The sequence below is a fragment of the Thalassophryne amazonica genome, chromosome 17, assembly GCF_902500255.1.
Source record: "Thalassophryne amazonica chromosome 17, fThaAma1.1, whole genome shotgun sequence".
Taxonomy (NCBI): Eukaryota; Metazoa; Chordata; class Actinopteri; order Batrachoidiformes; family Batrachoididae; genus Thalassophryne; species Thalassophryne amazonica.
Window position 1 is genome coordinate 71,054,454 of NC_047119.1, and position 16,624 is coordinate 71,071,077.

At 44.9% G+C, this 16,624-nt stretch overlaps 2 protein-coding genes across 2 annotated transcripts in view; both read left to right on the forward strand.

Annotated features, from left to right (window-relative positions):
- LOC117529142 (DENN domain-containing protein 1A-like) overlaps window positions 1-12,241 on the forward strand; it is a 129,963-nt gene extending 117,722 nt beyond the window's left edge. The window contains exons 7-8 of the mRNA XM_034191840.1: window positions 3,403-3,483; window positions 12,137-12,241. Coding sequence (XP_034047731.1) covers window positions 3,403-3,483; window positions 12,137-12,241 — 186 coding nt within the window. The remainder of the gene's footprint in view (window positions 1-3,402; window positions 3,484-12,136) is intronic.
- Window positions 12,242-12,319: 78 nt separating this feature from the next.
- Window positions 12,320-16,624, forward strand: part of LOC117529143 (protein crumbs homolog 2-like) — a 77,235-nt gene continuing 72,930 nt past the window's right edge. Inside the window, exon 1 of the mRNA XM_034191841.1 lies at window positions 12,320-12,392. Coding sequence (XP_034047732.1) covers window positions 12,320-12,392 — 73 coding nt within the window. The remainder of the gene's footprint in view (window positions 12,393-16,624) is intronic.

The following is a 16,624-nucleotide window of genomic DNA, read 5'->3' on the forward strand; positions in this document are numbered from 1 at the left end:
TCTTGTTAAAAGTGAAATCTGCCGGAAAATGGTTGATGTCCAGCTCTTGTGATAACCAGAGAAATGGCACACGATGGTCACGGATCCAGACAGGCATCCGTTTAGAAATGAAGTGGTTGTTCAGCCTGTCGATGACTGCTTCGGAGCGTGGCGCACCCCACAGCCGCTGGGGGCCATCCTTAAAGCGACAGTAACACTCCTTATTCTCTACGAAGCCCGTAACATTTTCACCGAAAGCCAGATAAATTTTTCTAATGGTTTCCAGCTGCCAGTCTCTAACAGTTTCTAAAAAAATTCTGATGGAAAAAAAAAGCCCAAATCATTCCGCCATTTCCTGACAATGAAAATCCGACGAGGGGGCTGGACCACTCCTCACTCAAAGCCTGCTCACAGGCGAATGACGCAGCCGACAGGCGTGGAAAAACTCACGCATGCGCACGAGGGTTCAAGCTTGTCTGACGCAATCACACGTAATTCAAATCCGTATGGTTTTTGAAAAAAATAATAAGGTCGGATACTTTTCTAATAGACCTCGTATAAGGTGCCTGAGCCCACTGAAGCTGACCCCCACCCAGATAAAAAAAAAAATCCAAGCAAACATACTGAGTTTGCCCTGTAATTTCCGATGGTACATCAACACAACAGCAGCACTCAGAAATTGCTTCTGCACTGTGTGAAAACATTCAGCTGGTTGAAAGAAGTCAAACTAAACACTAACGTTACAAAAACTAAACAAACGATTAAAAAACGTCAAGAACGACAACAAAATGAAATACGGACGAATTAGATGGAGCGCACCACCATTCAACTTGGCTTTGCCTCATTGAATGGTGGTGCGCTCCATCTTTCACCAAATTACATATTCGTCACATTGAAAGAATGGAAAAACATTGTTTTATACAAGGTCTGTCCGAAAAGTAACGGACCTTTTTATTTTTTTCAAAAACTATATGGATTTGAATCATGTGCGCTTGCATCAGCCAAGCTTGAACCTTCGTGCGCATGCGTGAGTTTTTCACGCCTGTCGGTTGCGTCATTCGCCTGTGGGCAGGCTTTGAGTGAGCACTGGTCCAGCCCCTGCCTCGGATTTTCATTGTCAGGGAAATGGCTGAGCGATTGCCGCTTTGCTCCATGAAAATTTTTTCAGAAACTGTGAGAGGCAGCCAGGTGGAAACCATTCTGAAAATTCAGATGGCTTTCGGTGAAGATTCTATCAGCGTCACACAGATTAAGGACCATTACAACCGGATTAAAGACGGCCCACACCGGCGGAGGGCGCGCCGCGCTCCGAGCGGCCATTGACAGGCTGAAACGACCAGATCATTTCCAAAGTGAAGGCTGTGTTGATCCGGTACGTTGTGTGACTACCAGAGAAATTGCTGAAGAGTTGGACATCAGCACTTTTGCGGCACATTCCACTGTTACAGGAGATTTTGTAATGAAAGACGTGCGGAGGAATTTGCGGAGCCGCTCATGGCGCACAACAAACACCTCCGTGTTGGAAACCATTCGGAAGATTCTGACGGCTTTTGGTGGCTTTTCAGTCGAGTGAGTATCCAAGAAATTGTGTAACAGCTGGGCATGCCACAACATGTCCTGTGAGACTTCCAACACGGAGATGTTTGTTGTGCGCCATGAGCGGCTCCGTCCCGACGCACGAATTCTTCCGCACGTCTTTCATTACAAAATCTCCTGTAACAGTGGAATGTGCTGCAAAAGTGCTGATGTCCACATTTTCTGCGATTTCTCTGGTAGTCACACGACGTCCCGGATCAACACAGCCTTCACTTTGGAAATGATCTGGTCGTTTCAGCCTGTCGATGGCCGCTCGGAGCGCAGCGCGCCCTCTGCCGGTGTTGGCCATCTTTAATCCGGTTGTAATGGTCCTTAACCTGTGTGATGGTTTCCACCTGGCTGTCTGTCACAGTTTCTGAAAAAATTTTCATGGAGCAAAGCGGCAATCGTTCAGCCATTTCCCTGACAATGAAAATCCGACGAGGGGGCTGGACCAGTGCTCACTCAAAGCCTGCCCACAGGCAAATGACACAACCGACAGGCGTGAAAAACTCACGCATGCGCACGAAGGTTCAAGCTTGGCTGATGTAAGCGCACATGATTCAAATCCATATAGTTTTTGAAAAAAATAAAAAGGTCTGTTACTTTTTGGACAGACCTCGTATAATGGCTAAATAGATCCTTGTCACTTGATAGTTTATTAATTTATAAACAACAGAAAAGGGACTTATATTTTGTTGTTAGTCACTGGTGCTTAACTGTCCAACACAAACTTTAAATAGGAGTGCAAAATTGTGACTATGTAGTCCGGTGATGCTGTGCACTGACTGTGTACAGACTGCTGTCTGCTTTCTTCAGTCCAGCGAAAAGTCCCGTCAGAAATTAGTCCAGCTTTTCTTCCTAACAGCTCTTCATGCCTCCAGACGGTTTACGGTGTGGTGGATGTTGTTTTTTTGTTTTGTTGTTTTTTGTGTGTGTGTGTGTTAGAAGAATTAGCTTCAATTAACTCCTTCAAATCGTCCTTTGCCAGCTAAATAAACTCTGCCATATTTAGCTAAACACTGCCCCCGGTAATGTGAGCATGCATGGTGGTTGGAGAGTACAAAAGCAAATTTCATATAGCTCCAAAATTGCATGTGAAAAAAATAACTATTGCACAGTAAATGAAACACAATGGCAAATGATATGAATAATCCATGTCACGTGACATACAAATGACAAGGATCCACCTGCGTTTGCATAAGGTTAGGTCGGATTGGTTGATAGTAGTGTATTTTCACCGACAAACATATTTCGTGTAAATAAAAAATAAAATTGGACACATTTCATGTAAAATTAAAATTGACATTTTTAAGAGAATATTGCTTCATCAAATCTCATTCAAAACTTTGGCAAATGTAAGTAAAAAAGATAGATTTGTATATATAGATAAGACTTGTTACATTTAAAAAGTTGCTTAGCATGAAGAAAATGACTTCAAATCTGCAGTTAAATTTAAATCAGAGTCACTTTCTGCCAGCAGGGTTACAGGTGTGACCTTGTCCAGGTAGTTATACGTATTTTGTATCTGTCACATACTGTACATTCAGAGTACTTCACTGAACGTGAATATTGACACTGTAGGTCATAAAATCACACATTTCATTTGTCTCTTTAACAAGTGGAAGAAGAGAGCAAGAATAAAAGCACAAGTCTGTTCTCCCTGCCAGATTATTCTCACTGCAACAAGAACGTGTGCAGCTAAGATCTCAGACTCAGCAACACGGCTGCTGTCCACACTGACCATCACTACACCTCCAAAAATCACCGTGCACGTTTGCAGTTATTGTTTGCCAGTCTTCCTCTGAGGTTTATGTTTTCACAGCTCAAACTGTTTTAATATTTCAGGACAGCCAAAGACAGGAGCTCCTGGTGTCGCTGCATAAACTTATCATCCCTGAGCCCGGCGTTCCTGTTCATCTCGGTGTGGTGAGTCTCACTTTACCACTTTACCAAACGTTTAAGAGGAGCCTAGACTAAAAATAATGTCACTCATAATCACCTGGTTACACAAAAAACACTATCAGTCAGCCATGATGATGCAGTGTGATAGTGCTTCATCAACGTAACGCAGCGCCACATCTATGAATCCTCACTCTGGTTGATTCTGACACTCTGCGCACTCCATCTTGCTCCAATAAAAAAAAAGAAAGAAAAAACAACTGAAGCGCTTGTTCAACATTGATAAGATGCCTCATTTTTACAAAAAAAAAACCCACACGCTACATACGCTGCCAAAATTATACACACGGCAAACATGCCAAATATTTCTCAAATACCAAAACTCTAGTCGAGAGAGAGAGAGAGAGAGAGAGAGAGAGAGAGAGAGACCACACACACACCAGCTCCTCCACAAAAGCACTCAGAAACTGGCTTTTGTACTGTGTGAAAACATTGAGCTGGTTGAACGAAGTCAAACGAAAGGCTAAAGGACGAATTGAGGTTTTTGTTGCCCTTCATTCAAGTTTTTTGATAGTTTAACAATCCTGATGAAGCGACCACTGCAGGAACGAAGCTGAGCGAAGGTTAAACAATGCCAGCGAAGGTCAACGAAAGTCCAGATTTCTTGTTTTGTTTGGGCTTCGTTGCCCTTCTTTAAGTGCCGTGTGACTAGGCCTTAAAGCAGTGCCACGTCAATGTAATGCAGTGCCACATCTACAGTTGTATGTAAAAGTTTGGGCACTTCTGATGATTTCCATGATTTTCCTTTATAAATCATTGGTTGTCTGGATCAGCAATTTCACTTAAACATATCATATAGCAGACAAACACAGTGATATTTGAGAAGTGTGTGACGAAGTGCCTCGTCAATGTGACGCAGTGCCTCATCTGTGTGACGCAGTGCCTCGTCTGTGTGACGCAGTGCCTCGTCTGTGTGACGCAGTGCCTCATCTATGTGACGCAGTGCCTCATCTGTGTGACGCAGTGCCTCGTCTGTGTGACGCAGTGCCTCGTCTGTGTGACGCAGTGCCTCGTCTGTGTGACGCAGTGCCTCATCTATGTGACGCAGTGCCTCATCTGTGTGACGCAGTGCCTCATCTATGTGACGCAGTGCCTCATGAGTGTGACGCAGTGCCTTATCTGTGTGACGCAGTGCCTCATCTATGTGACGCAGTGCCTCATCTGTGTGACGCAGTGCCTCATCTATGTGACGCAGTGCCTCATGAGTGTGACGCAGTGCCTTATCTGTGTGACGCAGTGCCTCATCTGTGTGATGCAGTGCCTCGTCTGTGTGACGCAGTGCCTCGTCTGTGTGACGCAGGGCCTCGTCTGTGTGACGCAGTGCCTCATGAGTGTGACGCAGTGCCTCGTCTGTGTGACGCAGTGCCTCATCTGTGTGACGCAGTGTCTCGTCTGTGTGACGCAGTGCCTCATGAGTGTGACGCAGTGCCACGTCTGTGTGACGCAGTGCCTCATCTGTGTGACGCAGTGCCTCATCTGTGTGACGCAGTGTCTCGTCTGTGTGACGCAGTGCCTCATGAGTGTGACGCAGTGCCACGTCTGTGTGACGCAGTGCCTCATCTGTGTGACGCAGTGCCTCATCTGTGTGACGCAGTGCCTCATGAGTGTGACGCAGTGCCTCATCTGTGTGACGCAGTGCCTCGTCTGTGTGACGCAGTGCCTCATCTGTGTGACGCAGTGCCTCATCTATGTGACGCAGTGCCTCATCTGTGTGACGCAGTGCCCCATCTGTGTGACGCAGTGCCTCGTCTGTGTGACGCAGTGCCTCGTCTGTGTGACGCAGTGCCTCGTCTGTGTGACGCAGTGCCTCGTCTGTGTGACGCAGGGCCTCGTCTGTGTGACGCAGGGCCTCGTCTGTGTGACGCAGTGCCTCATGAGTGTGACGCAGTGCCACGTCTGTGTGACGCAGTGCCTCATCTGTGTGACGCAGTGCCTCATGAGTGTGACGCAGTGCCTCATGAGTGTGACGCAGGGCCTCGTCTGTGTGACGCAGGGCCTCGTCTGTGTGACGCAGGGCCTCGTCTGTGTGACGCAGGGCCTCGTCTGTGTGACGCAGTGCCACGTCTGTGTGACGCAGTGCCACGTCTGTGTGACGCAGTGCCTCATGCGTGTGACGCAGTGCCACGTCTGTGTGACGCAGTGCCTCGTCTGTGTGACGCAGTGCCTCGTCTGTGTGACGCAGTGCCACGTCTGTGTGACGCAGTGGCACGTCTGTGTGACGCAGTGCCACGTCTGTGTGACGCAGTGCCACATGAGTGTGACGCAGTGCCACATGAGTGTGACGCAGTGCCACATGAGTGTGACGCAGTGCCACGTCTGTGTGACGCAGTGCCTCATCTGTGTGACGCAGTGCCTCATGAGTGTGACGCAGTGCCTCGTCTGTGTGACGCAGTGCCTCATCTGTGTGACGCAGTGTCTCGTCTGTGTGACGCAGTGCCACGTCTGTGTGACGCAGTGCCACGTCTGTGTGACGCAGTGCCTCATCTGTGTGACGCAGTGCCTCATCTGTGTGACGCAGTGCCTCATGAGTGTGACGCAGTGCCTCATCTGTGTGACGCAGTGCCTCGTCTGTGTGACGCAGTGCCTCGTCTGTGTGACGCAGTGCCTCGTCTGTGTGACGCAGTGCCTCGTCTGTGTGACGCAGTGCCTCATCTGTGTGACGCAGTGCCTCATGAGTGTGACGCAGTGCCTCATCTGTGTGACGCAGTGCCTCATCTGTGTGACGCAGTGCCTCATCTATGTGACGCAGTGCCTCATCTGTGTGACGCAGTGCCTCATCTGTGTGACGCAGTGCCTCGTCTGTGTGACGCAGTGCCTCGTCTGTGTGACGCAGTGCCTCGTCTGTGTGACGCAGGGCCTCGTCTGTGTGACGCAGTGCCTCATGAGTGTGACGCAGTGCCACGTCTGTGTGATGCAGTGCCTCATCTGTGTGACGCAGTGCCTCATGAGTGTGACGCAGTGCCTCATGAGTGTGACGCAGGGCCTCGTCTGTGTGACGCAGGGCCTCGTCTGTGTGACGCAGGGCCTCGTCTGTGTGACGCAGGGCCTCGTCTGTGTGACGCAGTGCCACGTCTGTGTGACGCAGTGCCTCATGCGTGTGACGCAGTGCCACGTCTGTGTGACGCAGTGCCTCGTCTGTGTGACGCAGTGCCTCGTCTGTGTGACGCAGTGCCACGTCTGTGTGACGCAGTGGCACGTCTGTGTGACGCAGTGGCACGTCTGTGTGACGCAGTGCCACGTCTGTGTGACGCAGTGCCACATGAGTGTGACGCAGTGCCACGAGTGTGACGCAGTGCCACATGAGTGTGACGCAGTGCCACGTCTGTGTGACGCAGTGCCTCATCTGTGTGACGCAGTGCCTCATGAGTGTGACGCAGTGCCTCGTCTGTGTGACGCAGTGCCTCATCTGTGTGACGCAGTGTCTCGTCTGTGTGACGCAGTGCCTCATGAGTGTGACGCAGTGCCACGTCTGTGTGACGCAGTGCCTCATCTGTGTGACGCAGTGCCTCATCTGTGTGACGCAGTGCCTCATCTGTGTGACGCAGTGCCTCGTCTGTGTGACGCAGTGCCTCGTCTGTGTGACGCAGTGCCTCGTCTGTGTGACGCAGGGCCTCGTCTGTGTGACGCAGGGCCTCGTCTGTGTGACGCAGGGCCTCGTCTGTGTGACGCAGTGCCACGTCTGTGTGACGCAGTGCCTCATGCGTGTGACGCAGTGCCACGTCTGTGTGACGCAGTGCCTCGTCTGTGTGACGCAGTGCCTCGTCTGTGTGACGCAGTGCCACGTCTGTGTGACGCAGTGCCACGTCTGTGTGACGCAGTGCCACGTCTGTGTGACGCAGTGCCACGTCTGTGTGACGCAGTGCCACATGAGTGTGACGCAGTGCCACATGAGTGTGACGCAGTGCCACATGAGTGTGACGCAGTGCCACGTCTGTGTGACGCAGTGCCTCATGAGTGTGACGCAGTGCCTCATGAGTGTGACGCAGTGCCACATGAGTGTGACGCAGTGCCACATGAGTGTGACGCAGTGCCTCGTCTGTGTGACGCAGTGCCACATGAGTGTGACGCAGTGCCTTGTCAATGTAACGCAGTGCCTCATCTAGGGATGGTATTGGTAAGATTTTATCTATCAATACCATTATCAATTCCGCTTATCGATCCAATACCTTATCGATTCCCTTATCAATACCTCTTGTGAATTTTCTGTGTACTAAAAGTAGGCTTTACAGGTTTTCTATGTCAACAACATTTTACTGAGTCTTAAAGTAAATAAATATGAAATTGTTCACTGGATCCTTAAACTGTGGACATAATAAACTCTACATGGTGGATCCTTGATCTCTGGACATAAATAGAAATCTATTTTTTGTCAAAAGCATTTACTTTCAGACATTATTGGCATGAATGTATTTCCATACATCTGAGCTGACCTCTTGCAGCTGGCTGTGCTGCACGTCAGGATGTAATTCATAAAGAATGCAGGACGTCTCATTTTGGGAGGGGAAAAAAAAACGTTGTAGTCGATTGTAGTTTATTGTTTGCATTACAACGTTTGGAAAGAGGTGTCATTTTATTTAAAGCAGCAATTCGTTTTGAAGTTATTAATTCTGAGCCGACTCTGTCTCGGCAGAGAGCTGCTCAGCGTTTGGAGCTGTGTGAACGGAACGGAGGATGATTCTCGTTTCTTGACTGCAACAAAACAAGTCCCAGTTAGTGACTTTAATCCACACAAAAGTGACATTTTAATGGCTTTGAGAGGGGTTAAGAAGTGGACTTGCTGCTTCTGAAGAGCAGCGAATCAATGAACCAATGAGCCAGCGGATCGAATTACAGAGCTGCTGCACTGTCTGTAATCAACGTAGAGAAATGATCATTTTCCTGACAAACACCCTCAAAAACAACAGCTGCTCTGAAGGACCGATAAGGGAATCGTTAAGCAAAAAGACTGTTGATATCGGTGGATCGAAACAATTCTTAACGATACCCGAAAAGAACCAATTCTGAATACCCAACCCTAGCCTCATCTATGTAAAGCAGTGCCGCAGCAGCGGAACGCAGTGCCTCACCAAAGTAATGTGTAAAGCAAACGCGTATTACAGGCGACCCGCAGAACATATCATGCACATTATGGTGTGCCCCTCAGTCCGTGTCACTAAAGAGAAGCAGGAGCAGCCAGTACGGCACAGGTTGTTCCATCTGTGTTTGATGCAGACCTATGGAGTGAAGTGGAATAAATTTGTAATGAGGCCATGTTTTATTGAGCACACAGATTCACCTGTGTGCACACTAGATAGTTATTACCCTTGTTTTATTTGTGTACATATGATAATCATCTGTCATCTCTACCAGGTTGCCAAGAGAGTACAGAAAATTGAGATGGAAAATAAACACCCTGTGAGTGGAACCATTATTGAGTCGTGACCCAATAAAACCCAGCCTCAGACTGTGAGGTGTGAGAGTGCAGGAGATGTACAAGGTGCTCAGAAAAGCTAAATTAAAGCGATGTGCTCATTATTTGGCATAATTTATACATTGTTTTTTTTATTTTAATTGCCACTACATGGGATGCAAGCATGATTGATAAAACATTGGCTGCCCCTGATTTTTCAGGGTCTTCATAGCGGATCCAGTACAGATCCACATTGGGATTTGGTACAACTTGCCAGATGCCCTTCCTGATGCAACTCCGCCTGTACATAGATAAATACACTCAGCTGAGAACCAATCAGGGCCAACTCCACTTCACATCTGAAATCTTTTGGATCCACGATTCTGCTGGACACGGGCGTTTGCTGATATCCATATCTGTGCAAGAGAATAAATGTCCAAGTCTTTTGGCTCCTGGTGCTGCCTGTCTTACTCTACCTATGGTTGTGAGACTTGGATGCTAACCTGTGATTTAAGGCAACAACTGGATGTCTTTGGTACTAGGTCTCTTCGGAGGAACCCTGGGCACTGCTGGAATAACTTTGTATCAAGCCAACGGATACTTGGGGAGATGACGATGAGGACTATTATTGATTGCCAGCTTCAACAGTTTGTCCATGTATTGGGTTCTCTGTGCACATGGGTACACATGGTACTGTTGAGGACTGCAGGTGAATCTCCACAACTCCAGTTCTTCTTGATTATATTTGTGGTACTGCAAGCAATTGTACAATTCCAGATATCCAAATATAAGAAGCTTGAGATTGTGGACTTTACAACATTGAGGAGCCAGGCCCCAAATCCAGGAATTGATGACTTCTTGTTTTAAAGGTCAAACAGAACCTCAAGAACACAACGGTTCATGGATTATTACATCTGCCAAAGACATAATAAAATCATCAGCATTTATTTATTTGTCTTCTCTCTGTCTGTTAGCAGGATTACATCTAAACTTCTGCACAGATTTTGATGAAATGTTCACCACAGATAGATGTTAGCCCATGGAAGACTAAATATTGGAGGTGATCTGGATCCGGATTGGCGGACGTCAAAAATCTCTGATTGCTCTTGTTATTAATTCAGTCTTTAACTGTTTCTCATTTACAGTGATGACCTGGCCAAGAGGCAACATATAAGGCACATACAAGACAATAAAGACAAACCAGTCATACCAATCATAAAAGAGAGTAACATTTACAATAATTATAGTGTCAATGTCAAGAAGCAAATGGCTAAAAGCAAGTGCTGTGACGTCGTACCGTTGATTGTATGGAATCTTTTTAAAAAGGAGAACGGAATAAACTCTTTCCTCAGTGATGTGTGGTCAGTCTGGAAGTGTAGCCGGTGTTCTTCAGACAGGTCGGGATGAAAACAACATTTTCAAGTCACTGACTGTGTCCTGAACTTAATGTGCATCAATGATAAAGACAAACAAACAGCATGTTTAATTGGTCTGGGGTCATAGACCTTTCTCCAAAAACTGTGTGATGTTGCAAGAAGGAGACTAGTGATGTCACCAAGAGAACTGAAGGAGTTAGAGGATTCTGTGGGTGTGCTTGGAAACTGTGCATAGTCTCACGTGCACATGTTCAGAGTGGAGAGTGGAAATGACCCAAATAAAGTCTTAAATGGACTGTTTATAGAGCGCTTTTTTCATCTGAATCAGAGGCTCAAAGTGCTTTACAATGATGCCCCACATTCACAAACACACACACGCACACACTGATGTCAGGATGCTGCTATGCAAGGCACTCAACTGCACACCGGGAGCAACTGGAGGCTTCTGAGTGATTTTTCTGGTCTGGCAGGGACTTAATTGAGGATCTTTGGTCTTGATCCAACCATCTCCCTGTTAATGGTTCCAGTCTGGCACCAGACGTTCCTGCAGTAGGTGATGGTTTATCCTGTACCTGGACTGTCCTACCAGTTCCCCACATCCATCACACTCAAGCTGAGCTCTTTTCCCAGTACTAGAGCATCAGACCAAGCTTGTGAATATTCAGAACTCTGAGAACTCGTGGAATTTCTTGTAAATTTTTGACTCTTTGTTGAAAGACATGGAACACACATCTCCAGTGATCCTGTCTGCTGCTCGAATACACCCACTGGTTCATGAAGCAGAGTGAATATTGGCAGAGCTTCCTGTGCTGATTTTTGCTGTGGTTAATTCACTGGATGCGGCTGCTCTGTGGGACGTTATGAGAATCACAGGATCCCCAAGACGTTTGTGGACATCATGGCTGGTCTGTGTGCAGGTGTGGTGAGCGCTGTGCAGAGCCGAGGCTGAGTCTTTTTCTGCTTCCCAGTGAATTCTTGCATTCATTTGGGACGTGTTCTGGTCACTACACAATTCAACACTTTGATCCACTGGGTGTTGTTCAGGGTTGTGGAGAACAGCAGCTTTAGGTGCCTGTGTTGGTGAGATGTTTACTGATGTTGGATGATGCTGTAATCTTTGTGAAATCAGTTGCAGCACTTGAGAAGCTGAGTAAGGAGTTGAAGTGGGTTTAAGTTTGTTCTGGGTCAAGACTAAGATCTGGGTTTCCTGACTTCCTGGAACAGCCATCAGAAATAAAACTGGATGCAGTGACACTGTAGAATGAGATGAGATCCTCAGTGTTGAAGATCCAGAGATGTCTGATAAGAGTTTATGCAGTCAGAGGTAGACTGGAGGACAGAGGTGTTTGGCGACCACCTTTGCAGTTAAACGAAGGTCTGAGTCTAGGGTGGTCATGGCATTTGGTTCTGAGACTTGGACACGAGCCACTGACCTGGATGTCTTTGGTACCATGTGTGGTTGGAGCATCCTTGGATACAGCTAGCATGGCTTTGTGCCAAAAAACAGAAGCAAAACAAAAATGGTTACTTGGGGAATCTCACAGGAGTGCTGTCAGTTGCATTGTGAGGAAACATCAGCCGTGTCGTTTAGGTCATGTGGTGCCCTTCACAGCACAGCGCTGACTCAGTGTGAAGGCTCAATGTGATGGCTGAGTGAGAGACACTTCTGACAAGTAGGAAAAGACCATTTGTGTGCCTGGGTGGTTGCCATCCAGCACTTGAGCTGGCAGTGTGGCAGCTGCATCAGCGCGCAGCACCAGTGCGTGCTGGCGCACAGAGACCTGACCTGACAAACTGTTTGACTCATTTTAAAGTCTTTATTTTTGGTGCTGATTGTGTGTATTTGTGTCAGCAGCATTCCTTCTTCACTGTGCCCGACACCCGCGAGCTGCCCAGCATCCCAGAAAACGTGAGTGTTTCCATCTTCTCCTGTAAGACTTGGTGGTGTTTTTCTGAGTGACTGCAGCCGTGACAACGGGACATTCAGTTCTAAACATAAGTTACAGTGTTGTGATTGTTGTGAACGGAATCAGCGTTGATGCCCGTCCCGTTCCGTCTGACGCGTCACATCAGCAGGAGCTGTGACTGGTGGCGGCGTGTCAACTGCAAATGTAAGAGTCCATCAAATAAACTCGAAGACGTCCACCAGACAGCAGATATGTGTACAGAAATATTCTGAGTGAGTGTTAATTTCATCAGACGAGGCAAGACAGAATATATTCACCGACTATCTGTTTTTGTGCCGAAAACATGACGATGGCGACATTAATCCTAGTGTTCAAAAACGCAGACTAATATGAACTTAACATGTATTACTGACGAACAAAGACAAGACTAACGTGCAGATTAAAGTTACTGTGTGTTAGTTTACATTTACACTCTGTCTCACAGTGTTAAAGTGTCTGATTGGTTCTCTGGGGCTCAGATTAAAGTTGCTGTGTGTTAGTTTACATTTACACTCTGTCTCATGGTGTTAAAGCGTCTGATCGATTGTCTGAGGCTCAGATTAAAGTTACTGTGTGTAGATTTTTGAACACAGCAATAAATGCTACATCCATCAATATCAGTTTGATTTAACATGATTTAATGGTTATGTAAAAATCAGGCGGCTGCCTATGTAGATGTCCACATGGCCGACTCAGATTTGGATCGAATTTTCACCAATTATCCTTCGAATAGATTGATTAGGCATGGTGAAGTTTGTGTTTCCATCAGGCAAAAATTTACTTGAGTTTTGGACAATTCAAAATTTGATGTCAAAACATCCTGAAATCTCATTACATTAAAATATATAGTAAAAAAATGTCCAAATTTGAGGCAACACTGCCCATCTAGAAGCGCGTGGTTTGATAAACTGGCTATGGGGTATCATCAACCATCAGATATCCAGATATCAAAGATTCATTATCCGTCTGGTGGAACTTTTCCGCACATTTCATCTTTTCAAACTTTTTTATATTTGTATGTTGTCATTCCAGGGTCTAATTCTGGAGGAGTAGGGAAATTGAAAAATGCTCATGAAATGAGCAATATTTTACATATCTCAGCAAATGAGGTATCATTTTGTATGTTTTTGGGTTTGGGAAGTTCATTTATGGGATTGCTTGTGTGATCTAAGGTCATTGAGAAATGTCAAGGTCAGGGTCTCTTTTTCCTATATTTTCATCTATTTCAAACATTTTGCCACATCTCACAGTCAAGGAAGTGTCTCAGTATCATCCTGTCATTAATATTTGAATAGATATTATGATTAGCTTTAGAACAATATCCTATATGACCTAATTTAAACAGTATGCTAGCTCCAAGCACATGAGATATAGATTAATGATAATTCTCTTCAAAGACAATTATTCCCAAAGTATCACATAAAAGACATATATCTGTGTTGTTGGCAGGGTGATCTTAATGTCATTCAAACATACAGCCATAACACAAGTTGTAGACTGTTTGTATCCAGTATCATAATTACTTAACTTTGAACGTCAAGGTAAAGAGGCATTTCAAGGTCAAACGTACGCTGTCATCTTACAAAAAGTAAAATGTTTTATAACTGCTCCAATCTTAGGTAAAAGGTTGAATATTTATGGTGCGATTCCTTCTTTGTTGTATTTGTAAAGGTTTAGCAGAATCATGTGTATGTGATAATTTGGTAATCGCTCACCTGGAACAGAATTCTTGTTTACATTTTTTTACTTGTTGTTTAAATCAGGCCATATATGGTATAATTCTAAAGCTTAGAAAAAAATATCTCTGATTAGTTAACAAAATACAGGACATTCACCTGACTGGGAGGGGTAGTTTAATTTGGAAAATAGGTAAAAATATGGAAAAGAATAAGACAATGACCTTGACATTTCTCAATGACTTTGACAAGCGATCCCATAAATGAATTTCCAAACCCAAAAACATACAAAATGATACCTCATTTGCTGAGATGTCAAATATTGCTCATTTCATGAGCATTTTTCAAATTTCTCTACTTCTCCAGAATTAGACCCTAGGATGACAACATACGAATATAAAAAAGTTTGAAAAGTTGAAATGTGCGGAAAATTTCTACCGGACAGACAGTAAATCTTTGATACCTGGATGATGGTTGATGATGGTTGATGAATCAGGATTTCGGGCTGTTTTGACATCAAATTTTGAATTGACCAAAACTCAAGTAAAATTTTGCCTCATGGAAAAACAAACTTCACCGTGCCTAATCAATCTGTTTGAAGGGTAAATGGTGAAAATTTGATCAAAATCCGAGTGGGATCATGTGGACGCCCCCGCCTGATTTTTACCTAGACAGCTCATTAAATATAAAGTGTGCATCATATTTAAATTGAATTGGCTGAAGTTGACTCTTAGAATAGATAAAAACATACCAAATCTTTAATTATTTATTTTATTTTATTCTGCTTTGCTTTAACAAGTTTCCAAACAATTCTGAAGGTGCAAATACAATAACTATATCCAACAAATGTTTCATTTCAAATGACTTATTCCCCTACAGAGCTGTGAATTTACAATTGCCCTCCACAGGTTTTGGAACACTTGGTCTTTCACACATTTTAATTTGTTAATGCCATTTCAACTACAAAAAACTACAAAAAATAATAAAATGATCTTCCTGGAACTCAAACTGAAGCCAAATGTCTACAACTTGATATAAATTAATTAAAAATATATAATCCAACTTTGTGATGAAGAGGAGGATTTTCTGAAAAAGAAGACCTGCAAGTTTAGCTACAAATTGCCAGAAGGTACATCTGAGATGGAAGCCTAGATTTGATGTTTTTGTGAAAGGAAATTTTGTATTTCTTCATAAATGATGTGAAGTCCAAGACACATTCAGTGATTTGGAAATGTTCACGTATCCATCCCCTGACTTGTCTGAAGAAAACTGGCAAAAAACCTGATTATATGGCTGCAACGCCATGCGTGCTCTAATTGGCTGATTACCAGTTGGATATTTTCCCATATTGGACTGGTTACCATGACAGTCTGTCCGCAATGTGTATTTTCATTACAAACCAGGAAGCTAAGAACACGATTAGAAAAACCAAGTCAGACTTGAACATACTCCATAAATATCGAAACAGCATTGTAAAAAAACACAGATTGAAAGCTTACCAGCTAATGACCGGACCATCTGTCAGCAAGTGGAGGTGAAGAACGCAAACAAGTCCAACACCGTCAGCAGCGTATTGGGGCGATACTGTAAGTTTGCGTGTTTATATATGTAATAGCCATATAATAAACAAATTATTATCCTCGCTTGATCGGTCTGAATGTGGATATCAGACCTCGGTGTTTTTCGCACGAACCTTGCTAATGCTCAGTCTCTGTACTGTCAACGCCTCACTCTGATACTTCCCCGTACAGACCCCTCGCTCAGTTACTTATCCTTTATTGTTATTTACAGGTATGACACTGAAGCGTAGCATTACTTATGTAACCCGTCATTTTGACTCTTATATTTTTAATTAATTTATATCAAGTTGTAGAGATTTGCTTTCAGTTTGAGTTTAAGGAAGATAATTTCAGAATTTTTTATTTTCATACATATATATATATATATATATATATATATATATATATATATATATATATATACGAGGTCTGTTAGAAAAGTATCCGACCTTTTTATTTTTTTCAAAAACTATATGGATTTGAATCGTGTGATTGCATCAGCCAAGCTTGAACCTTCGTGCGCATGCGTGAGTTTTTTCACGCCTGTCGGTTGCGTCATTTGTCTGTGAGCAGGCTTTGTGTGAGCACTGGTCCACCCCTCTCGTTGGATTTTTATTGCGAATAAATGTCTGAATGATTTGGAGCTTTGCTGCATCAATTTTTTTCCAGAAACTGTGAGAGACCTCCAGGTGGACACCGTTCGGAAAATTAATATGGCTTTCAGGGACGATTTTGTGGGGATTACACAGATTAAGGAGTGTTACTGCCGCTTTAAGGACGGCCCACAGTGTCTGAGAGCGCGCCGCGCTCCCAGCCCCCATCGACAGGCTCACACCCCGCTGAAACAACCAGATCATTTCCAACGTGAAGGCTTTGTTGATCCGGAACGTCGTCTGACTTTCACAAAAAGGCAGGAGACGTGGACATCAGCACTTTTTCGGCACATTCCACTGTTCCAGGAGTTTTTTTCATGGAAAGAAAAGCGGAGGATTGTGCCACCGTGCCGTTCATGGCGCGGGACAAAACCACCTCCGTGTTGGTCTCACAGGACGGCTTTCAGATGGCTTTCAGACGGCTTCTGGTTGCTTTTCAGTCGTGTGATTATCCGAGAAATTGAGTATGAGCTGGACATGCCCCAACATGTCCTGTGAGGCTTCATCGC